We start from the raw sequence: 26,341 nt of genomic DNA on the forward strand, positions 1-26,341 counted from the left end.
TAAAGTATTTATGACACACATTCCACCCCTGTGTATAGCTGCAGAGCAAAACTGGGTGCCGAAACAATGGCAAAATCCCTATCACTGCAACTAGGTACAACACAAAACATACTGATATCAGAAATGCTAACAAACATCTAAGAACATCCTGAACCTCTGGAAATTGAAGTGGAGGGGAAGGGATGATGATTAGTTTTGATATATTGACAGTAATTTGATATTTTAAAATATCTTGGTCAAATGAAACTCATGTTTAATGACTGTCAGGTTCACATTCAATTTATTAGTAGTTTCTTTTTCCATCTGTACACACTAACACTGGGGTTTTTTCCTAATTTTTTGTTATTTAAGTTTTCCTAATGAAATGCATTGTGTTTTAAAGGAAATAATAAATTTTCTTGAAAGTCTGATAAAATTAGAAGTAGGCCTTAAGAGTGTCTAAATGGGGTAAGGTATGAAGCATAAACTCCTATATTAGAGTAAACAGATTAAATGGATGAAACCAACACTATCCATAGGCAAAAATTCATATAATATTCTTATCTTTTATAAAATTTGTTTCCTTTAAATTGTGTTTAAAAAAATCTTTCCTTTATATTTTATTACTAGTTTTTCTAAAAGCTGCTGTTCTAAATATGATATGCAAACAATTGTGAAATAATACCTTGTTCCAATCCCAAATTTATTAGGCACACTGTTACATGTATACTGCTACCTTCAAGTGGTTGCACAGGGACGTTCTCCCAGGTTAAAAAAGTTACACCAGCCACTCAATACTGGGCCAAGAGTAAGAAAACTGATGGGTAATTTCACAGTAAGCAGTTCCCTTTTGTTGTTCTTAAGGAACAAATCTTTTACTTCTATCACACACCAAAATTCTACCAGCAGACAAGAGCTCACAGGACAGCTGCCAACTAACAACAGTTCACACAGCACGATCATCCCCTCACTAGATGATGAAGTAGAAAACTCATGTTGCAGAAAAGCCACTTGTTAAAAAATTCATAAATTCATAAAGACATTAAAAACATTCTACCAGTTTATAAACTAGCATGTTATTCAAACATAACAAAAGACACTGAAAATGCAAAACCAATAGCAATTCTTTTGCATCCACAAATTACTATTGGCATACATTGTTAAACATCTTGGACATGATTTTTCACTAAGGTGTAATGATTTTCCATTAATAGGAAAATAAGCTTCTCTAGGCAAGGATTTAATCTTTAATTTATGCTATCCACCTACTTTGTGAAATAACACAGCAAGAAATCGTAGAGAAAACTTGAAAGGGGGTAAATATTAGTGCCAATTATATGCTAAGTTAGCAGTGATTAGGGAATTATGCAATAAAGTCTATATCCACTACATTATGTTTTTAATGATCACTCTAACAAGCACTTAAGTGACTGTGATACACTAAGGAATGACCAATACCACTGCAAAAAGCTGAAACATCACTAAACTCTTGCAGTTTTTGGACATGACATAAAAAAGTAAACAAAAGAAAAAGAATTGTCATATAAAATCTTTGTTAAAGTTCATTAGTAGTAGCTAAGGAAACAAACTGTGTGACGCAAGCAGAGAAAAATCCCAAAGCCCTATCAAGGGTTAGACTCTGTGAACAAGAGCAATACATATCCATTTCCTCACAACAAAAGTTAACAGTGGTGTGACATAGGTTGACACCTACTAAATCAGGTTGCTTAAAATGTTTTGTAAGAACCTAAAAGTTAAGTGATGAAGTTATACAGGATTCAAATACGTCAAACTCAGGTTACAATCCTGACGATGAATCTGAGTAAACTGGCAACTATTGAAAAGCTGCAGCTCTACATAACTGTAAGCCTCAGGTCAAACACATGATTGGCCTTGAGTGAGTATTTTCTGGGCTGGGCTCTCATTTAATTTATGGACAAAAAAGCAAAGAAATTTCAGAGAAAAGGCTAAATGAATACATGCTTCAATAGCAGATTGAGAAAAAGGATTTTATAAGTGCAATGTGTGCATCTTCATTCTGTCTACTGAATTGTTTTACTAATTTGAAAACAAACATAAAATAAAATGTAAGTCAAGCAAATCTTGATACTGAGTGCAAGTAAACAGTTCTGTCATGTGAGATCAGCAGGGGAAAGCACTGAGAAAAAAAAGAGAATCAGCCCTTAAGCACAAAGAAGTTCTTCAGAAAAGGAAATGGAATTCTGATTTAGGAACTTGAGAGAGGCAAACAATTCTACAACCTTGTAACTAGGCTTAGGATCGATTGTATTGCCAAGGACTCAAAATTATCTAAAAAAGCTGTTTCTATTACTTAAATTTTCAGTTGTTCATACGTTTCCTAAAGAAAACAACAATAGGGAATCGACAGAGTTGCCTTTCCCAAAGAGATACTTGAGACTGCAACTCCAAGTATGAATTTAATCTGAATTATGGGATACCAGCGTTGGAAAGGAGAAGAAACTGGGGCTTAGCACTTGGAGGTTATGTCTTCAGAGACACTAGAGTCCAAGATACAAAATATTCCCAAATCATAATATCCAGTAATGCATGGTGGAAGAAACAAGTCAGTTATTCTTACATTTTACTAGTCTCTAAATTGGCTGAAACAAGCCTGTGCATTCCCTAACAATTTTAATTAGGCTGAATAAAAAGAAAAGGACTTGAAAATATTAACAAACTCCTCATAATGGACGACTCCTGCTTAGACTCACTTGGAACTATCACACTAATTTCTGTCCTCCTATCTCAAAAATGTACACTGGAAGAACTAGGGGTACAAAGACAGAAAAAACCCCAACAGTGGTAGCCTAAAGAAACATAAATTTTGGGAAATGAAACATTTATTTTAGAAGACACACACAAAAAAAGACAATGCCTGCTTATCATTTCAGCTGAGTGTCAGAACACTTGTAGGCCTTCTGAAGAAAGCCTTAAATTTAGACTTAAACCTTTTTTTTAAATGCAAAGACACTTTCATGAAACTCATAACCACAAAACATCAGGGCCAAAAACGTCACAGGATTTTAAAATGCTAGATATTTCTTACAGTGAGTTTTCAAAATAAAAAGAAAACCAAGCAATTCTCAAAAAAAGGATCAGCATTTTGGAAGTGATATGACACAAAAACAAATACTTCTTTTAAGAATTTCTTTGGGAGGCAGAAGATAGATTGGTAAAGGTTATTGGTAAGTGCCTGCTGGGGGCAGAATTGGAAGAAACACATTGTCAGTGAGTTTTTTTAAATCTATCATGACTAGCTGCTCATTCACTACCACACCAGCAGGATCAGGGAGAGAACTGAAAGGGTAAAAGTGAGAAAACTCATAGACTGAGATAATGACAGTTTAATATGGAAAGCAAAAAACAAGGAAAGCAAAACAAAGAAATAATTCATTGTTTCCCATGCGTAAGCAGGTGTTCAGCCATACCCTGGAGAGCAGGGACCCATGATGAGTAACGTGACTTAGGAAGACAAACACCATTGCTCAAAAAGTAGCCCCTTTCTCCTTCTTCCTCTTACTTTACTGATCATGATGTCACATGGTCTGGAATATTCTTTTCATCAGTTGGGGCCACCTGTCCCAGCTGTGTCTCCTCTCAACCTCTCATGTACCCTCAGTTTCCTCACCAGCCTGGCAGTACAAGAAGCAGAAAAGGCCTTGGCTTTGTCTAAGCCCTGCTCAGCAATAAAAGAAAGTATCTATATTATCAACTCTGTGTTCAGCACAAGTCCAAAACACGGCCCCCTACCATGCACTGTGCAAAAAGTTAGTGCTACCCCAGCCAAAGCCAGCATACCCACTAAAACAAACACTTTCTCCTTTGGAAAAGAGAAAAACAAGAGATGTAGCCATGAAGCTTAACACACAACTGGAAGGCATTCAGATATTGTAGAATATATGGAGAACAGCTCCTACATAGAATGGAAAAAAAGCAAAATTTGTGTATGTGAAGAACAGATCAAAGTCAAATAATGATTCCTTAAAAAGAGTAAGCAATCAGTAAAGTAACATGAACACTACATGGACTAGAAACATATTCCCTACTTCACTGGAGAAAACAATTGGCAACAATTTTAATTTTTAATTAAGAAAAAGTACTATAATCCATTTATTAAATATGTTTAGAATGGCTATTGTGAACTAAGGTCAAAATACAATTTCTAGATTCTCAAGCTATGACGTAAGATTAGCTTCATTGATCTTCTGTGTGACTTGTTAGAGTCCTCAATCATTATTTTGACAGTTTTATCATACTGTAATAGACTTCCTTTTAGATAATTACAGTTACTATGTTCAATTTCAATCTCCTGTAGGACTTTTCCTCTAGATAATCACATTAGATTCCTCTAGATCTCGTTTCTTTCTTATGTCATACATATGCAATTAAGTTTCAATAAGTCTTAATTACTTTAACAACATAAGGCTGTTAAAATCTTAAGATTAACCAAACAAGTTCAAGAGTCAATTATACAAGAAAACCTTCATCCTTAAAATCTCTCAAAAAACTTATTTTGTAAGTACTGAACACCTACCTTAGCAAAACTAAAAGCAGAACATATAACATTTATTGACAGAAAAGTTACTAAATGTTGTTGTATACATCTCATGTTTTAATTTATACCCACTTCGAATCTTACCACCATGTCACTACTGTCAACAGCCTGCATTAATCTTCCTAATAACATCCCCATAGGTACCAGTAGGCTGCTCTTCTTTCCTTGTGAAACCACCTCTTGTCCCAGCTGAATAATCCCCAGTTCCCACAGCCTTTTTGCACACAGAAAATGCTCCAGCCCCTTTCCCATCCCAGTGGCCCTCCTAAGTCCTAAAGGAGTGAACTCTCCTTAGTCCATCAACACCTCCCTTTTACAACTGTGGTTTACTGCAGAAGGAGTCCAGAGTTCTTCTGCTCAGCTGAATAATCTCAAAGATATCAGAGAGCCAAGTGGTGACTGCAGCAACCACAAAACCATGTGACTGAGTAAAGCTGAGATGACATGTCTTCCCCTTCTGCTAAAGGTTCTGCCTAAAGGTATTTTTTGCAAAGCCTAAGCCACCTAAAATATTCCTTTAAAAATCAGAAGAGATCTCAGCCGGCACATTATACGTTATTGACCTGCTTACTTTCTTCAGATTTTCAAATACTGGTTTCCAATCTCCTTAGTCAAAGAACTGATTAAACTTAAGGTAATTTTATTGCTTGAAGGCTCTATATTAAGGAGACCTAAAATGAAAAGAAAAAAGGAGTTTGTTTTATTTTAACTAAAGGACTAGAACATGTAACCTAAAGAGAGCTTTCAGGGTCATGAATCCTACATGAGAAAAAAATCCTAACATCAGCCTTCAGGAAATTGATTTTCAGTGCATTTTAAATATCTTTTTCAAATGCATTTTACTGTTGTTTTTCATGGTCTTAAGATAGTCCTGAGGATGTCAAATACATGGATCACCCTTTCAGATGACTCCTCCTATTGTTGTACAGTCACCTTTTAAGTGACATATTTTAGTAACACCCTTCAGGTACACTGCATTTGGCACCCTTTTAATTTTTATGCTTTTTTGCTCAAGCAGAGTAAATTCTGAAGGAGAACAAAGTTAAGTCATGCAATGCTTTTTTAGCACCTTCAAATTGAAGTAACTAGATGCTGTAGTTACTTGAGACAAAACTGATGGCAAGATGTTCCAGGGATTTAATACCCATGCTTCAGCACAATGCTGCATATATGCTAGGGGAAGATCTGAAGAGAAGTTCAAATTGAATTATTTGCAATGAAAGGCATTTTTAGAGAAGACAGCAAGGCCCATTCTCACTGCTATTGATAAACTAAGGCTGAAGCTGCAATATTTACACAGATTTTATTGACTCTGCTATGGGAGTAACACATCTCGTGCTGAAGAATGTTTTCCTCCTGTGAGTTCAAAGATATGCAATTCTACAAACAGAACCAACTTAATTTAGTTGATGGCCGTGATCTTAAAACTGAGGTAACACTGCTCAAGGAGCTTACCAATGTGCAATGCTTAACACCAAGCATGTTCTCTGCCTACTTAAAACATCGGCTTGCTCTAATATATTCTAGAAAAAGAAGTCGGAACAGTCCAAAGAAAGGAAACTTTTAGGATTTGAAGGCAAACAGCTTTTCTCAGCAATATTGTCTCAAGAAAAATTCTCTCCAGCACCAATTTATCAGTGCACTACTGAGGCTGCATTCATCAGACATTTACAGAGAAATGGGAAGACTGAACCTTTCTCAGTGTTATGGAAAAGTTGAATTTTCTCTGAAAAAGTGGACAATAGACCTACAGAGGTTAAAAAGAAAAATTGCTTTTCATTTTGTGTTCATCCATTTTTCCCTTTCTAGCTTAAAAGAGGAAGCAAGGAATGAGCATGTGTGGATTCAGAAGTGTCTAGCCCTCATAAATCCATGACTATCAAGTTTAAGATTGAATCTTTGTCTTTGCTTTGATACAAAATTGCCACAGGGCCACAGGACCCTGGCCAAGTTAATTAACTGCTCAGAGTTCAAATGTTTCATTTGTAAACTGGGAGTAGTATTTGGACCAAAACTCAAGCATGGCCACTGAATAAGCCAGTATTTCAAGAACATCAAGAAGGTGGCACGTAGTGGTTAGAAGCTTGGTCATGTAAGCATCATTCACTTCAGTTGTGCATGCTGACAAGAGTAAGTGGAAATAAAAAAAATATTTTCCCACAAATAAAAAGAAAAGACAGACTAGGGGTGCTTCACGAAATTATTGTCAGTATCCATGCTGAAAATATATAGTAAAACCAGTGACATGAAAACTATTCTTTGGCATTGTAGACTCATCCTCCTGTTTCTACTACATTGTTGAAAATAAGGTGCTTGTGTGTATCCAATTTAGGGATTCTAGAACCACTCTCCAGTTTCTTCAACAATTATTTTAAGTCCGTTGCCAATTTTCACTATGAGAGAAATTTGCTTTGAATACCTGCATGAGACCTGTTCTGTAACAGCATCCCAACATGACAAGACTATTACACAGCAAATGAAAGAAGCAGGTTGTTAACAGTCAGTCTAATGGTGAAAAAAAAAATAGTTCCCCATTCCTAAAATGAGAACAAGTGAAATAGTGACAAGCAGATTTAAAAACAAAAAAAGAAAATGTAATGCAATTTCAGAGGCAGAATCCATTCCGGACATAAAAGCAGAGGAATATTTTGTGTTTTAAAGATGCATAATTTGCTTTTACTACTTCAACTAATCAGCTTTGAAAGGTGTCCCTATCCTACTGCTTTCCCTTCTCACCAATGTAACTGAAGGAATACAGATGCTTCCTACGGTCAAGCAAGAGATAAACAATGATGAGATATCTAAGACTTTTGGTTTTTCCTAGAGAAAGAACTTCGACTTCTGAGAGGACATCTTAAACATCTGGTATACTTCCTCTCCATGCCTTTGTAAAAATATTCTGCCATATCAGTATGAAATCAAAGACAGGAAGATGGAGAAAGCGAAAAATTAAGAGCAACTTCAAATGCTTGTTTAGAAACACTATCATTAGTCAGTAATAAAAATGAGACTTTCTCAAGTCTATGTCTTAATAATATGTGTGCAAATGAAAAGAACCTGTAATTCATGTGATTTTATCATTTGGAACAGTCAGTCAACAGAATGCAAACTTAACAAACCACAAACAGAAGCCACCGAGCAAAATATTTTTAAGTAAAAAACTCTTGCTTTCTGATACTAGTTGGCATGAACAAAATTTCATCTATGTGGAAAAACACATGCAAACAAGTACAACAGAACCTGACCAAGACCTACTGTGCAGTTGTAATTTTTTCTAGCAAGCAACCTACTGCAACTTAATTTTGCATATTCAGTAGATATGAAAGTGAAGACAGTGCTATCTTCAAGATTACTATTACAATCAGCAATATATTGCAATCAGTATTTACACAGCCTAAAAGAGTATTTATCAGCTTTGTTGAATGCCTAGATTTGTTAGGCATCTGGCAAATTTTCTTAAATGCGCTGTATTTTAACATAATTCCAGGTTACTTGCCTGAAACGAAATCCTTGCTTCCATGGATTCTACATTAGTTCACTTTGATAATTAGTCAATGGTAATACACTTCTGGAAGATGAAGTGCAGTCATACACTATGTATATCTCAGGTAGATAATACTATGTAATAAGGAAAAACATGAAATAAAACTTAAATCAAATGTGTATTTTAATTCCTGGAGATTTAAGCAATTTGAGATTATTGCAAAAAAGCTTCTTTAGAGTTGAAAATAATTTCTAAAAGGTATGTATGTATTTTTGGAAGAGGTGATACAACTTTGAAAATAATTTTATGTATGGTAAGCATTGTTGACATACAAGAAACTCGTATTTAGGCAGTGCTCAAGGTAGACAGATTTTGTTATGTATGCTGCATAGGTGTATTTGACAATTTTTGAAGTCACGGCTTTTAATCACCTTTTACTAAAAATAGTTTCTAAAATTCAGTAATAGTTATATCTCAACTGTGCAGTTTGTAATGCCGCAGAATTCTTGTTTCAGAACTGTTTTCCAATTCTTTCCTGCTGTCTTCACTGGGCGAGTGGGCTGCAGACGTATTTCAACAGATACTAGCACTGCTCTGCACAACTGCTCAATGCTCCATATGCTTCAGCATATAAAAGGCATCTTGTTGTTTGTTTTTAACATTTCACTAAGTGCTGAGTCTAGAAAGTCTGATGATATTGGTTTACCTTTTCAAGTTGTTTATTCAGGAGTTAAGAAAAGTAGAGGAAGATGGAAGGATATTGTAACCTTATACACGTGCTAATAATTCACAGCAGGTAGTCATATAGAAGTAGCTCGAGATTGCACTTCACATTATTATCTAAGTGTAAATAAAAAGAGGGCAGAAAAGGTAAGATAAAGAATGGTGTAAGATTCTGTCCTTCCTCTTGATGTAGTTGCTGTCATCAATTGCTATTCCTGTTTACTGTCATCAACACTGACCTGAAGAATGCAAAGGCAACCAATCAGTAGGCAAGGCTGGCATTCAGATGGACCTAGACTAGCTAGAGGATGGGCCAGCAGGAATCTCATGAAATTTAGTAAGGGTCAATGTGCAGTTCTGTACCTGGGAAGGAGGAATCCCAGCAAAAATGCTCGCTGAGATGGATTAGCTGGGAAGCAGTTTTGCAGAAAAGAATTTGGGAGCCCTGGTAGGGCAGCAAACTGAATATGAGCCAGCACTGTGTTGGGGCAGAGAAGATGGACAACAGCAACTTGGGCTTTACAAAAAGGAGCACAGCAAATAGATTGAGGGAATCCATTATCTCCATTACTTAGCATTTATTAGACCATAAATAGAATACTTTTTTGCACCATGGAATTCAACACCTGGAATTCAACGTCTTAAGTACAGAATTCATCTATTTTAACAACCTCATCGACTTTATTTTTCTTCTAAGGAAACAGAGATAACTATAATATGTAATGTTACATTTATAGGGTTTCATTATGCTTATGTAAGGCACCACCTCTCCTTGGCCCCAGAGTTTTGTTTGGAGTTAATCTTCCATACATTGATAGAATAATCTGAGACCTCTAGTAAGGTAATAGGGAAAAGAATTACTATAGTGCTTGGTTGAATAACATGTTTTGATTTTGATCAAATCGGAAGATACATAGAACACATTCTTCATCCTGTACAGCATCCAAAAAGAAACTGTAGGTGGTCACAAACTGAAAACTGGCTCTCCTGCCCACAGCCAAATAGTGAAAACACTAAAAGGATATATTTTGTTCACAGAAAGTGTGAACGTTTCATTTACAACATATGAAATGGTGACTATTATAGGATAATTGTCTTTTGATATACACAAAATAATTGGTATAGAGGTCAATTCTAAGCTCCACTACTTCATGTAAAAGAAAACTTAGAGAATTCAAGATTTTTTTTTGATTGCAACAACAATACACCATATAAACAAGGAATTTGGTGTGATATTACAGTAATCTCTACCTTGAGATCAAAGTTACTGGAAAATGAAAAATAAAAGGCTATCAAACTAAGAAGTCTATTTTCTGGAATCAAAGAAGACTTGGTTACAAGGTGTAAAACATTCCATTGCACTGAATTCCCACCCTACTTAAACTACCTGGGCAGAATTTAAGACCACTTTCCACATTTAATTTAAAAGAAATATTAAAGGTATTACACTGTTTCTTACTTCAAGTTTTATAATTGCAATCTCCTTTCCTAGTAGTACAGGTCACCTGGCAGAAAACTTTTCCATCATTAGTACTGATATCTTTATATAGCTTTTTTTTCCTTTTGGAAATAGAAATGAAAATATTCCTGCCCAGTGATAATTCCACTCCCATATTCCTTAGCCCACAGATTTTCTCTTCTAGCTATTGACCATTTAGAAACAAACACTCCTTCCCAAAAACTTTCACCTGTAGGACACACATACTAGAAACAACTTTGACCTGATACAACATGCTGTGTTTAAAAGGGAAGCCAAAAAACACTTTTTTATTCTAAATAGATTATTGTAAAGTGGTTGTGCATCTTTTAAAAATACTATCTGTGTTTCATGAAGTCTTTAAATCCTTTGCGCTGTGTAATTCTATGGTTTAAAGTCTTAATACAAGAGAGTCAAAGCTAATTTTTAGAATATTGCACTACTCTATTTTAGTAAAGACCTGCTTTACTAGAATGGAGCATTGCTGGAGTAGTAAGCTGTGTGTTTCTTCTTATTCCTTTCATCTACACATTTTTGTAGAAGCAAAACAATTTAGAACTACGAACTGATTAGTGAAAGTAATAGGACAGCTACAGTACTTTCCTCTCCCTGTGGAAAAGCTCTTTTCAGTTTTAAAGGGGAAAAATTAAAAATACAAAACCAAGACTGACTGAGACTTGCAGCTCATTAAAGCTGGGGTGATTTCTACCATACAGAATTCTATTGATCTCCATAGTCCACAGTAGACAAAAAAGTGTGGTCAGGGAGGGGATGATGGATGCCTCTGCCAATAGCACTGAACAAACCTGTTAGCTAATTGCTACCAAAGACAATTATCCCCGCATTGTTTCATAATGGAAACACATTACAAAACTCTAATATACACACAGGGAAATTTGATGATTTGACTGCGGAGCCATGTGCATTGAATCTCATTGCCGAAGGCCAGCCAGGTCGCTGCTGTGAGGGGAAGAAAGTGTCAGAATAGAAGCCTGAGTATCTTACAGCTCATTCTGTAAAACGAGTTTAGCAACTCCACAGTATTGTAACAACACTGCAATTCCCCTGCCACACCCATTCATATAATGTACAACACAAGGCATGTATCTTTTAATGAAAATTAAAAAATAAAATGTACTATGAAAGACAGAATATTTTTATGCAGTACAACTTAAAGGCAATGCTAAAACTGATTCTTCACAGTTTTGATCACCATGGAAGATTTTTCATCATTCCACGTTTTGATTACAAGTCATATAACAAATAGTGACAGCCATATAACAAATAGTGATTTTAATGTGTCTTATATAGTAAAATCCACTCCCCAATCAAGTGTTGCAAATTCACTTTTGAAAAAAAAATCCCAAAACAGATCACAACAAAACTGTCACTGAGTTAAGCAGCTATGAAATCTAAAAATGCTCCAAAATAAGGATTTCTTTCATTATACCTAATTAAAGTGTAATTCAAGAACACAGCACTATATAAACAATTGTATCCTATCCCCAGCAGCCACATTCTTGGAATGCCTCTTTCTAAACAGGATTCTAAATATGCTCCTTCCTGGCACGCTCACTCAAGACACCTAATTCTAGCAACACAGTTGTATGAAATCTGGTGTACAGTACAAAAATTATATTCTGTTTGACTGTGCAGTATAAGACGATGCAAAACAAAAAGAACATTACTTAAGACATGTCATCATTTAAAAGATAAGTTAATAGTCAGAAAATTTTATGATTAATTTTGCTTTACTGTGCTTGTACTGCTCTCCATTGGCCAGCCTACCTGGTTCAGATTGTGCAGACTACTATTTTGACAAGACCTGGATAGCAGTAGGTCCAAAGCAATCAGAAGGTTGACTTTGACAAATGGTGGTGCTGCGGCGAAGTTGAAAATAACACACATCCACTTTAATCTCTTTCTTGATTAAATCGAAACCATACCATTCTGACATCATGTGATTTGCTCATGAAGCATCACTGCAGGTTACTTTAGAGGCTACATCTATTGAAATGATATTGAATTTTTAGGGGAAGTACTTAATTCATTCAAATGAAACCTTCAGAAGGTAACTGGGCCACCAGTCACTGATAACTGTGCAGACTGAAAGAAAACCAAAGGAAAAATCCCTGACAAAATCCACCATATGCTACTGCATGATATTTTAGTAGGTATTATCTTTTGCTTTCAAAAAGAGAAGATTATACACATAAAGCATATTCTGAAGCTTTTTACCTATTCTGCCATAGTCAAGCTCCAAAGGTAAACATTACACTAGGTAATAAAAATGCAGAAGATGAAATTGTCTTTTTTACATGAGACTAGGCAAATATTTATGGGGCAGTTGACAAACTCCTGCCTAGTAAAAGAGCCAGCACTGAGAGCAATTACCCTGATATTCATGACTCACTTTGAATATCACATTGAATATTACTCATAAATCTTTTACGAGCACATCCCCAGAGCTCACTTAACAGCCGGTTTTAATCATGCAGTTGACACAGAGAAAATAACAAAATGTATTTTTTCAGTGGCAAATTAATTTAGGCTTGAACCTCCTCCTGTAGCTCTATTCTTTTCTTCCCTTTCATTCCATTTTTTATTTTCTTGTACTGAGATCAGTTAAATGCACTTCTATATATACTAGCAACATTTCTGCAACGTTGCAAAATTAAAAGTGGCTTACATTTATTTTAAGAATTACTGTCAGTAATTACTGACTTCTAAAATACAGAATTTTAAAGATATAAATGTGGCATGAACCCCATACCCTTTATTTTATTGGAAAAACAGATATTCTGGAAATCTAAAAGGAAAAAGATTCATTTAAATAATATTAAACTGTGGCTGCTTTTCTTACATACAGTTTAACTGTCATTAACTGTTGAAGATACCAACTTAAAATGTTATCCTCATTATCTCACTTCCAGTGCTGTGGTAATTATTTTTCTATCATAGTCAGAAGAAAAGTAGAAACAAAAGGTATTTTAAAAGCAAAAAAATATAAAAGAAAACAAAAAACCCTAGCTAAGATACTTACGGATGGCTTGTTCTTTTTCTTGTAGAAATCTTTCTAACACAATACGAGCCATCAACGATGGGGCAAAGTCCACCTTAGCCCAACAAAAACAAAACCAGAATTTCAGGACGTAAATGCATTTAGATGCGCATTGTCAGAACTGTAATTTATTTGCAGATTAAAAAATAAAGGGCAAAACAGAGTAAACAGGATCTTTTTCTAATTATCAAGCTCAATTATTTGCACCAAATGTGTAGTAGTAATCCACAGTACCAGTGAAAAACCAAATAAAGTAGACAACATAAAATTCTGGTTATTTTGTTTGTACATTTTGCATCTGAACCGCCCTTTGTAAATGATGACAGTGAAATCCCTTTTATAAGGTTACTTATCAAGAAAACGAAGTGGTGATCCTTTGCTATGAATCTTTGTTCATGTGGTACCCATCAAGTGATACCACATATCCTTAGTATCAGTATCTCTAGCAGCTGTGTTGGGGTCAGTCACAATTACTTCTGAGTTTGTATGATGATTTTTAACAAAGCTAGTCCTTCAGTTCAGCTTTTTTTATATGTAAGAAAAATGTATAACCTAGTTGCTTCTGAAATTACAGTAGCTTTTAAAATACCATTAAAATACTGCTTTAGTGAATCAGAATTTTAACAATGAGACAGTAAACATTGGTCATACATTGTCACAGTGTATTTTTCTTGACACCTTTTCAAGTTCACTATTAGTGCAAAAATTTTATCTTGATTTAATAACTACACAAAAAAAGGTTACTCCATTTGTGCATGGATATTTTTCCAAATGTGTGTATGTACTTGGATGGCCCTAAATTCCCCAAGTAGAGAGAAATGCATTCCATGGAGCTGCTTATTTCCAGTAACCCACATCAGAGCTGACACATGAAAAATGGTGAAATTACTGAAGGTAGTCCAGCCTGAATAAGGACTACCTTATTAGTTCAGGTACTTGCATCGCCCTAATTTTCATATTAATCATGTGTCCATCTTTCTTTGAAATAGGGCCATCATGCTTCATGTCAGAATTTAGCATGTAAGTAAAATTCATAGTGCTTCAAATCTCACTTGAAAATATTTGTATGAAGAGAACAGTGACTAATTTTATTGTTTCTAACAAAAATGTGATTTATTTTAGTCTTTTTGTACTACATATACAATATGAACATTTGGCAAATAATTTAATTTCAAAAAAAGAATTAGAAGTAGTTTTATACGCCCTCAAAAAAATCCCCAAAAGATAACAGTATGGAGCTTTTCCTATTTAACAGAGCTGCTACACCCTGTAATACAGCTATGTTATATTTTTCTCATCAATTTTTACAGTTTCCACTGATTAAATATATATTGACTCATAAAGTATTACCATTACATCAATTGTCAGCAGATGCAAGAGTACGTCATTTAAATATTAACCATCATATAAAAATGGCAGCTTGATTGTTTGGAAGCAGTAATCTGGTGCTGGTTATTGCCACGTTTCCCTAATGCATTAGGTGGCAGCCACAAAACGCATTGCCTTTCTGATATACCTGCTACTACAAAACCAGAAGCAGATAAGTTCTTTATGTATCTCCCCTTTCTCTTAGATTTAATTTTTATTTATTTCTGAACTGCAGATATCTTTGATCTGAATTGCAAAAATGCATTAGTGAAATATAAACAAAGATATGCTCACTGGAGGCAGAAATTATATGCATCATCTCTAAATCAATGGGGAAAATATACAAAGAACCAGTAACAGATACATTACTCTGTGCTTGAAATATTTTTATGACAGTTCCCACATAATATGGGTGCAATATATCATCCATCAGGATGTTTACCTAAATTCTTAATAAGATTGTACTTATTTATGTAAAGTACATTCTATTCTCAGTACTTCAAGACTTGTCTTTTGCAGAGATGGTAAGAAGCTACACATTACCACTAATATGAAATAAATCCTTTATTCTATGCTAACTGTATGATCAGGTTACCCAGACACTTCACAGACCATTAAAACCTTCCAGTAATTGATAGGTAATCGCTCATTTGCTGGCTGCAGCAATGTACATGAGAGAAAAACCATTCTTTTTTACTAATGTAACATGTAGAACTTGCTGCTATTGCTACACTTAATGTTCACAGTGCCATATCATTTTTAATGCAAACACTCATTTTCTGCTTCCTTCTTACATTTTCTATTAAAATGCAACACAAAACAGCATACATTTCATTCTATTCCTTTGAGGATTGCATAAGCAGTTCCAGAGAGTATCAGCTATTGTACTGTTACTATTACGGTAAATAAATATTTTAGAGTTTAAAAAACAGGTATTTCATCTTTTTTTTTTTTTCCCTAGGAAACTCCTTGCCACTGGTTTAAACTTGTTACCTCTTCTTTAAGTTAGTGCTAAGATAGCAGTTTTTAATACAAATAACACCTTGTATAAAAAGGCAATTTCATATTCTAGTTCATAAACAGCATTAATTTTTTCAATACTTTAATGGCATCCATACAGAACTTTTCACACACTGAGGAATTTATTCTGCTTAAATGCTTTATCTTAAGATAAGAAATAAAAAGAGTCAGGAAAATGATTTGTTTTAAGCCTTCCTATTACTAAAAATAGTAATAACTTAGATGGGTTTTGTTATTAAAAGCAAGGAATCAAACTGATTAAATTCCATTTAATCAATGTGAGAATTTTTACTTAGTTTATGCATTAAAGACCTGCAGTCTGTCTGAAATTTTCAGCAAAATACAAATTCAGGGTATCCTACACATTTGTCTTGAATTTAAAAAGCTAATTGCATGAACTGATTTATTAATAAATGTGGCTTTTTGTCTAATTATTTTAAGTACTAACAGACTGGGGAACCATTTTAAATGTCTAATGTGCCTTGAAACCATTTTTTTTAGGTTAATTACATTTCTCACTAAAGTCACTATAGATATGCCCCTCAGGTTTTACACTGGAAGATTAAAGAAAAAAGAAAGATGATTACCTCATTGGCCAGGTCCAGTAATACTGGGGCAGCTGCATTTTTCATGACCCCATTCAGGTACCTAGACAAGACAAAGCCAGGTAATTTTGCAGTGGCAAGAAAAAGCCAGTTTATACATGTCAGCATCCCTTGTGAATCTTTTTCATTTAGGGGAAAATACCCCATTACAGAGTAGTTAATGGGAAATCTTTTAAGAAATAAGTATTTTAAGAAATCACTAACTCTCCAGGGTTGTCTCCTATTCTATTCATCTGCAAGTATATCCATGTCAATGAAATCACTGGTAAAAACCCCAATATATCAAGAAATTTTAAAAAATGTGGCTAAATGACACACAAATAAATAATATCTGTACTACTTACAGATGCATCACAGACAAATAAACCTCTATTATTCACAGTAAAGATTTTTGGTTCCACATGACCTTCAACTATGAAGGTGCACTGTATATCTTACTCAATTCACTACTACACACAAAAACATAAATTCTCAAATTTATTCCAGATTTTATCAACTGGGCATTAGTTTAAATATGAAAGGCTTACTATAGTGTAATCAGTCAAACAATTAATACTCTAAAGTGAAAACAAGAAATATTTAGGATTCAATAAAGGTTGATAGAAAGTCATTATCCTATCAGTGGCAAAGGCTTAACGTTTCTGGTTGAGGGTATTGCAGAATGATGTTTCTGACCATCGTTTCACACAATGTCGCTTTCCTCACTTCTGTTACTTTCACTGTTTGCTATTTACATTTCAATAAAGCCTGAAACCTGAAACCTGATGGGAAGGAGCTATGATATTGGAAGTCACTTTGTGCTTTCCAGACATGTGGAAAACAACAATAGTTACCAACATCTGAACCTGCTCGTTTATCCTGTCTGTATTTGCATAGCACATCATTACTGACATCATTAGAAGGCCACAGCCTTTCCAGCTCTATCATTACCTATCTATCAGAAGACACTCTTCTGCTCATTAGTTACAGACATTAAAATTCTTTATCATTTTACCTTTCTGTGGAATGGGTGGCATACCTTTATAAAACCCCTTCACATAAGATTAGACAGAGGGCTTTTTGCTTGCAAGTTATTCTGAAGCCTAGTGAACTAAGGAAATGAAAAAAGCTTTTCGCTGTAACCTTTGTCAGTTCCACATTAAAAAAAAAACCCACAAAACAAGATCCCTCGTGTATATTCAAACATTGAAAATTTGTAACAGAAGAAAATGAGAGATCATACACAAAATACACAACTAGGAAAATGTACTTGAGATAATGTCCTCAAACATGCATCTAGATGATCGAACAGCAACACTACAGTGACAATGAAGTAAAAATTTCTGTCAGATATTTCTAGTGCTGCTGGCAACTCCATTATAGACTAACAGGTCTCACATGCTGATGACAATACCGTTCTGAAAACTTGCAGATCCTTCTTGTACTTTGTGATTGCTTAAGTTTCAGCCAAGCAGAAGAAACTACTTTACTCAACTACTTTACTTGCTCTTAACAGGGACCACTGGTAATGTCTACCTTCAAAACCTGGTAGTTTCTGACCTAAGAAAGAAATGACAGCACTATTATCTGCTTGTATGCCAGCAGAAACACTAAGGAGCATAGCACCTATACTTGGGTTTACAGCAGTAAAGTGGATGCTACAGAGGAGCAGAGGAGAAGACATGTTTGTCATATTTATGCCTGAAGTATTTCAAAGTGGTTTCTAACTCAAGTTGTCTGCTTCTGTAGCCTCCTGAACATACTATACAGTAAATCTGTTAAAACAGGACTGAAATGAGTTTTTTAACTATTGACCAGAACGTCTCTGATTTTAAAACATGTGCATTTTACTCAGCCATGTTAATACACTTGCAAAATGACATACTCAGAAATAGCATAAAGAATGATTTCCCTACCACTACCACACAGCTTCATACATAATGCATTAGTTATGTACTGCTATTATACTTCAGACTACAGAAGAAGACAGGAGACCAAATCCTCCTACCTGATGTGAGACAAACTTAATCATACCTACAACCCTACTGACACCAATACAACTGCTGCTTTGCATAAGGCAAAATTTTGTTCCACGTTTCAGGTTGAAGCTTCAGGCTGGAACTAGTGATTTACGCATACTCTAAGAAAAGGGTTACTTACACAGCAGTTACAATTACCACAAGCCACTTCACTGAAACTGTGCTAGTGAAAAATAATTAAAAGTACTACTGTATATGTATGTTATTAGCACAACATTTTAAGCCAATATTCTTCCTAAACAAGAATCAACCCTAGGAAAAGTGTGATGTGATCCAGTACAAATTTTAGAGAACAACACAACTACTAAAAAACCAAAATCAAACACTCAAACTAGTACACTTCACACTAGATATTCTAAACCAATGTCTGATATAATCAGGCTGTGCTTAAGTTTTAAATACATGACTCTGGCAGAAGCACATTTAATTGTTTACAAATGAAGGCTCTTTGTTTATTTTCTTGATTCATACAGATTAGTATTAAGCATGAATATCGTACATCACAAGTATGAATTCACTTGCCATGCATGCTCTTCAGATATGTCAGTCTACAAAGTTATATTTTAATTGCATCTTTACCTGTTATCACTCTGCCCCAATTATGTCACTGGAATATTTTTAGTAAAGCCTATAGAACTAACAGAAAAACTATAAGTTGTAGCAAGCACAGTTTATTAGCTTAAGATGCAAACAATTGTAAAATGACATAAAGGTTTTCATCCTCCCTTAAAAACTATTTCTGACACTTCTGTTGATAAAACAGAAATGATCGAAAAATTAGTGCTTTAACTGGCAATACATGAATATGTAACTTTTTGTAACGTAACTCAAATGTTGTTTTAAACAAGCAACTGTAAGAGAACAAGCTCTCTTGCTGTAAGGAAGTCATCAAAATCAGTCTTGACACAGAAATCCTAAAAAATACAAACCCTAGGCAATACATAATAAACGCCATCACATACACAGAAAAAATATTTGCTTATCCTGACTCTTTCTTAATCAGAATGACCAAATCCTGAAGAATTTCTGTAGTTCTAGTGAAAAACATTTTTAGGTGAACCATTCTGTATCCCCAAATTCTTAATTTATTGTTACATAAAATTAGCTTCATAAGCTAATTTACTCACAATGGCAGTAAAAACCAGTAGCTATGATGAGAGCCTTAACTGGGGTGGGGAGGTCATACCTTTGGTAATAAGTTTCAATAGCTTCAGCAGTGTGATGCTTGGCATGTGTTCTTTTGATTTGTTTCTAGAAAAATGAAAAAAAACAAGGACTTTTACAAACGTGTCATAGATCAAAACACAGAAATCATGACTATGCAAACACGTGATCCTTGGCTACACTTTGATAGATGGGAGCCATGTTTTTAGATTCCGTACAGAAATGACATTCAATCTAGCTATTGAATTGAACATCTTCAGATTGTACTGCAATGTACCATATGTAAAAGCCAGTAAGGTCACAATAATTGAATCTAAATAAGTTTACTGAAGGCTGCTGAGGGCAAAGAAAAACTTGTTCTCTCTTTCAACCTTTGTATTAATTTTCCCTCAATTCAATTCCATCTAAGTCTGGTGCACTCTAGTTTTACAATTCAATTGGCATTTTTAACCAGGAAGAACATTGCTTAAAAACAACTTATTTGAAAAACTACAAAAAGTAATTCCATTGAGACTTGCCATTTGACTGACACCTGTCATCTCATGATAAATGACTCCATTTTCTGCCTCTCTTGCCTTCTGCCACTCCGGCAATGGTCATTTATCATCATCTCTGTCAGCAATGGAAAGCAGCACTGACAGTGCAAGTCAGCAAACATTTAGCACATGGAACCATGCAACACAGGGAAATTATTATTGTCAGAATAATAATGGTTTAGCATAATTTATTACAGGTCCACCAAATAAGCAAAGGCTAGATGTTATTAGACAGATGGATGGGTAGGCTTGGCAGCCATCCACTGAGACTCAGGCGGTGCTTGATGTGGAAAAAGGAACATCCTCCAAACCAATCAGAAAGCTGGCAGTTCAATTACAAAGAAATAAAGGGACATTCATCATTCAATTAGGCACCTGTCAACCCTCACAAAGGAGAAAACTTCTAACCTGGTACTCCTGGGAGAAGATGCTCAGCAGAGTGGACTGCGATTGACTGGAACAAATAAAAGAAGGACAAAGTTAATTACTGGAGTGCACTGCAAAGAAACAAAAGAGAAGGAAGCTTCAAAGGTAGGCCTGCTGCCCTGTAATCTAACAGAACATGAAAACAAGTGTGGAAAAGTTGTTCCAGATGAACACCTCAGACAAAGGCTTCCTGCTGCTAGGTCAAGGAGAGAGCGTACGAGGGAGGGGAGGAAAATATAGCAAGAATTTCAAATCAAACTAGCATACTGTTTGGGTGATTCAACTTCAGAACCCAAAAGTCCTACCAGGAGCAAGTAGTGAACCTATAAGGTAACAGAGGAAAAAAGGAAATGAAAGCAAAATTTCCATTAATAATTGACAGAGTTAAATTCCATCAGCAATTGGGAACATGCCGCTTGTTCATTGGCAGCATATTGAAATTCATTTTGTTAGCAGCAAGGGAACTTCTTCAGTAGCTGTCTCATATTCAGGTTAAAAACTTCCCCCTCTGTCAGGAGTAGCATATGGGACCAGTGGAACATTCCCACTGAAACTGATGTGCTTTGAAAATGGAAACTTTCACAGCAGGAAGCCAAGAATCCCCAGAGTCGGTCATTTCCAAAAGCTGCCATAAGCTTCATTCATCTAAGGCTCCACTCAATGTCAAACACCTGGCAATGAAGCAACCTGGAAAGCATTCTTCCCAAGTGGGAATTTTTCTCTCTGAATTGTTAACATTTAGAAACGAGACAAGATTTTTTTTCCTCTGAAAGGCAATCAATACCACACTGCCACTGTTTTCAATTGTTCTCTGTGGATATATCTACCTCATCACATCCTGAATACTACTAATTACCCTGATATATTTTTCTACTACATGCAACTTGAACAAATTATAATCTCAATAAATCGAGTTTTATGGTACAGTACAGCATTATGAATAATTAACATTTTTTCCTTTTATGAACTCACCTACTATGGCACAGCATAGGTAGTTCAAAGATTCTACAATGTCTAAAGTTTCACTCTTCTATCAAGATTTCTTGTATGTGAATTTAACACCTGTATCATAATTACATTAAAAGTACATGTTCTCTCCATATATAAATGACCCTCCTGCTTCCAACTGTCACACTTCAGAAATACTAATCTAAGATAGGGAAATCCTACTCCCACTTACAAAAGAGAACACTGAGGCACAAAACAACTAAACAGCTGGACCAGAGTTAGACAGTATGTACATGCAGCATGGTATAAAGTTACCTCTAAACCAAGCAGCTGAAGAATCAGGAACAAAATGATTAGAATAATGCAGTGCTGGATAAAGAACTTACAAGTATGTCTTATCCATAGCTGTGCTTCCAGGCTTTTTGCCATAACTCTGTGTTTTGGGCTTGTCTGCCCAGCACAACATCTGTGTGACAGCAGTAAGCTGAGCCTTGATCTTCAGTATTTTACACATGGGACTGTTCACCCTAAGTACTCACTGAGACTCAAAACTGTAGAAAAATGAAAGCAATAGAAACTGACTAATATACAGATTTATTAAATTAATGGATTTCAGAAAAAATAAGTACAATACAGTAAAGAATTTAATTTTTTATTAAAGTTTCTATTTAAAGTATTTAAAAATAAATATTCAAATATCATTTAAATATACATGTGACACAGAGGCCAGGAGTTACATACCACAAAGCCTCTCCAAAAGGTGCACAATCCAATTATGACAACCTGCAAACTGCACATGTAATCACTAGAATGTGAACAAAGGAAAGAAATTAGGATTATATACTTACACAGGCTATACACATACAGAAAGCTAAGATATTTCAAGTTGATTTAAAAGAAACCCCAAACCTGCAGGCTATAAATAAGTTGGATACATATGGCCCCCTAATGGCTCACCACATAACTATTATTACCTTGTAGATTTACATGGTCATGATGGTAGAACTGAATTTAGAGATAGATGTGGGAAAAAGCCCAAAACAGATCAGGACAGCATTTGACTAGATTTCTGGTTTGAGCTGTCCTCCACTGACAGCGCAATTTTTGTGTTTTTAGGCTATTCCTGGTATGATAACTGTACTTATACTACCATTATCCTATTATACACTGACGTATCAAAAAAAAACTAAGACGATTATCCCTTCCTCACTTTACACTCCACCTTTAATGGCAGAATGGAAACCTAACTTTAATGGAAATGTTAGGTTAATGGCCGGACTTGATGACCTTCAAGGTCTTCTCAAAACTAAACGTTTCTCTTATTCTTGTCCATTTTATTTGTCCCCTTGGTGTCCTTGGATTTCGACCTTCTACATCAATTTAGTTCAACTCTCCTCTCCTATGCTTCCAACTGTTCAGACAATTTAGGACTTAGCACAAATACTGAAAAAATTCATTCCAATAAGAGTGCAAATTGGACATATACTGTATTGCAGTACAGAAACTTTACCATTGGGGCAGAGAGGATTATTTCAATAACACCCTTCAAAGAATTTCAAGCCTTACTACTGGATGATCTTTCCCCTTCTCAGGAGAAGTGGACTTATATCTTCACATGGCTGCTTCCATGTTTCTTTTGGTTAACACAGTTCCTGTCCTAAACACTAAAACCACTCATCTGCCACTCAGTGTTTCCTTGCTACAATTTCATTGAGACAACTTCCTGGCAAAATGAAATAGCTCCTCAAAACACAGATGGAGCATCTATTACAAGATCCCACTGAGTGAAAACTGAAACATCATGGTTTCAGAAAGCACTGAAAAAGACAGTACTATGTACTTGGAGAGGGAAGAGAAGTCACGAACACGCATTTGAATAGCAAAACAGCATGATCACAACTGCTGATACTGACAGCAGGAATACTACCATAGAAGTTACCATTACTGCTACAGGAACAGCTAAATTCCCAGGGCTCCATCCATCCTCTGATACCTCTATACAAGATTTCAAGGCAACAAATGAGCAGACAAATGCATTTATCGATGAGCTATCCAGAAAAACAAATGTAACACTGAAAGTGTTTTTTATTCAAAGTAACATTTGAGTCCCGTATTATTGCCTTTCATGGAATAAACTATATAGTAAGCCTCATGGCTTACTTGAAGACTAGGTATATAGATGTTTGTGACAAGCAGACTCCTGTTGAGAAACAACGGTAGAGCCAAAGTACATAATTGCTGATTTTCTGAAACAAAGAAATAAAAAATCCAGAAGTCATAATTCTGAGTACTACCTTGTTTAAACATTTAATAAATTAACTTGTTACCCCTCTTGTAGAACTAAGTATATTGTCCAGGGAAATAAGCAATTTTTTCTCTTAAGTTCTGTAGTGACAACTTTCCTGGAAACATTATCTTCTGCAATTCCAGCTAGTAATGAATCTAACTCCCAGAGCTCTGTTCAAATCATCAAGCCCTGCTCTTTAGATATCCTCTTTTTCTTGTATACTGGCATCCACAATGATGCCAATTTACCTTTTTGTTACTCTGTGTTGATGTCAGTAGCATACTTCCATCTGAATGTATTTTATAATCTTGTCAGTACATAAGTGGATTTGAGCAGAAAACTGTGAAATCGAAAGTTGGCTAAAAATGCCCATTTTTTAAAGATAAAATTACTTCTATTTTATAAAATGAAGTGTAATTTCTAGGTTCCAAGTGATATAAAGATATAAAAATTTGCTCACCATAAAAAAAAAAAAAAGTTTTACAGTTATGGAAGTTATTTTTAATACACAAATCCAACATTTAGAATGGGATGGCCAAGTCAGTCCAGAAAAAAGGATAAGAGAAATTGTTTCTAGGAACTTAGATACCAGTTAATCTAGAAAGAAAACTGCAAGTTTGGCACTTGGAAAAGAATAGGCCCTTTGGTCAACTACTATTTAAGAACAAAAATTTAGACCATTCTCTTCTCATGAATCTCAGAATTTGGTAGATGAGGAATGCTATAATCCCTGGAGAGTGTTTCAGAAATGTTCTGGTTTGCAATGAGTACTAATACATAAAGTAGTAACAGGTAAGTTACTACTTCATATAAGCAGTTTAGTGCTTCATAGCTAGAGTAGATACAAAACTCTGGCTAAGAAGCAGCGAGTAATGAGGAAAGCAATTTAACTGTACAAGACCATCACCTCAACAAAACAGAACTGTAGATGCAACCACGATTTGGAGCGCTGGCCATCTTAATATCTGCTACTTACTTCAGCCTCATTGGGAGAAAAATCCAAGCATAACAAATGATATGCAAATATTATATTATCAGCCCTTGCAATAATGAATTCTTTACAGATAAAATTTACAGTTTTTAACTTTATTTTCTGAGATTACTGAAAACATGGAGTTGCAGGTGCAAACCAAGTTTCCATTTGTTTTATGTTTTAGAGTGAGTTTCCTTTCCCTCACTTTTAACTCCACACTTGCCTAAAGTAGAAAGAGTAAAAAATCAGTTTTACAGTTAATGTATTTTACCATGGAACAAAGAAAGAGTATCTAGAGAGATTTGTAAAAAAAAATAATTTAAAAAAAAAATAAAGAGTAAATATGAACTGCAGTATTTAATCCAGAATTATTCACACAAGTGGAGACAAGCAGGGAGAAAGTATAGTCCATAAAACAAGTATGTTCTATATAAACAAAGTAGCTTCATTGTTTCTTTTTCACAAAATGGAATAGTCCATCTTATTAAAATGATAAATATATTGGTTAAAAAACCGAGTATAGGGGCAGGAGCTGTATTTCCAAAATTCAGAAGCTGTCACACCTGAAATCCCAAAGCTACAGTAGCATATCTTCTCTCTGAAGAACACACACTGCCACTTAGCTACACCAGGAATTCAAGTAGGAGGGAAAATTGTTTCTTCCCTTCCACGGTCTCTACTGAGTATGCAGCACTACTCATATCTTTCATGGTATGTTCTGAAGTAGTCAGCAAGAGTCTCTCATTTTTTTTAACTGGAAAAGAACTTCTCTTTTACATGTATAGTAAGTTTAAAAATACTTTTACTGATACAATATTGAGCATTAAAATAAAAGTAATAGGGCTAGACCTGTGAGGTGCTGCCATGCCAGATTAAAAATCTAAGTGAGGAAAGAAAGATATAAATCCAACAAATTTAAAAGACTAGTGGTGAAAGGGGAATTCTCCTCACATCTATCCAGAAGTTTCAGAGCATGTGTCTAGAAGGTATTTTTCCTGTTACATTATTAAAGACATGAAAGAAATCCAAACAGCAAAATTCTCGTCTTCCATACTGCAAATGATTTGGAACAGGGACTCCTAAAGGAAGCACTGTTTATTTTTCGTATCACATGCTAACCAGTCCATTCTAATTTGTAAAAATCTGTCACTAATGGATTTCAAATAGATCTAGCAGCATTGTTTCAAATGCATAACATGCACGGATGCATACAGCCCCAGTGACTTCCCAGAACTGCAGGATGTGGGCAGCAAGCACCACAGTTACACCTGTAAATGACCCAACGCCAGTCTGATGGTCAACGTCCCATCTGAGAGGAGGTGACAACTAGCAGATTTTCAGAATTTCTTCCACGTGTCAGGATTGTCCAGACAGCAAAAAGGCTTCTTAGCAGTCTCAATGATTCCACAAGAGAATCCAGGAAGGCTCAGGAATACCAAACGCCTACCCCAAGGCTTGGGAACTGTTAGGCTTATATGCATCCAAGCACTGAATAACATGGAACAAAGGAGGCACATTGACCTCTAGTTACAGCTTTAATCTTTCTTCACTGTAGCCTCCTGTACTACAATCGTTCTTATAGTTCAGTATGATTGTGGTCACCTGTCTGAATGAAAATTCTCAAAAAGCAGAGTATCATTCCTGTATACATTTGTACTTTTATCATTCACAAATCCACTAATGATTTATCAGAAGT

At 35.2% G+C, this 26,341-nt stretch overlaps 1 protein-coding gene across 6 annotated transcripts in view; it reads right to left on the minus strand.

Annotated features, from left to right (window-relative positions):
* The window catches only part of CDIN1 (CDAN1 interacting nuclease 1), a 124,997-nt gene that overhangs the window by 77,763 nt on the left and 20,893 nt on the right, over positions 1 to 26,341 (minus strand). For 3 of the 6 annotated variants that reach the window (XM_066188333.1, XM_066188335.1, XM_066188336.1), the window contains exons 2-6: positions 20,420 to 20,465; positions 19,498 to 19,562; positions 16,276 to 16,336; positions 13,283 to 13,355; positions 11,128 to 11,199 (exon numbers count right to left, since the gene is read on the minus strand). In XM_066188333.1, the coding sequence (XP_066044430.1) occupies positions 11,128 to 11,199; positions 13,283 to 13,355; positions 16,276 to 16,336; positions 19,498 to 19,562; positions 20,420 to 20,465 (317 nt within the window). Of the gene's footprint in view, positions 1 to 11,127; positions 11,200 to 13,282; positions 13,356 to 16,275; positions 16,337 to 19,497; positions 19,563 to 20,419; positions 20,466 to 26,341 lie in introns of those variants that run through there. The other 3 variants (XM_066188337.1, XM_066188334.1, XM_066188340.1) reach the window with 2 other exon arrangements.

The sequence above is a fragment of the Chamaea fasciata genome, unplaced genomic scaffold (genome assembly GCF_029207755.1).
Source record: "Chamaea fasciata isolate MVZ Bird 193981 ecotype frontalis unplaced genomic scaffold, bChaFas1.0.hap1 SCAF_7, whole genome shotgun sequence".
Lineage (NCBI taxonomy): Eukaryota > Metazoa > Chordata > Aves > Passeriformes > Sylviidae > Chamaea > Chamaea fasciata.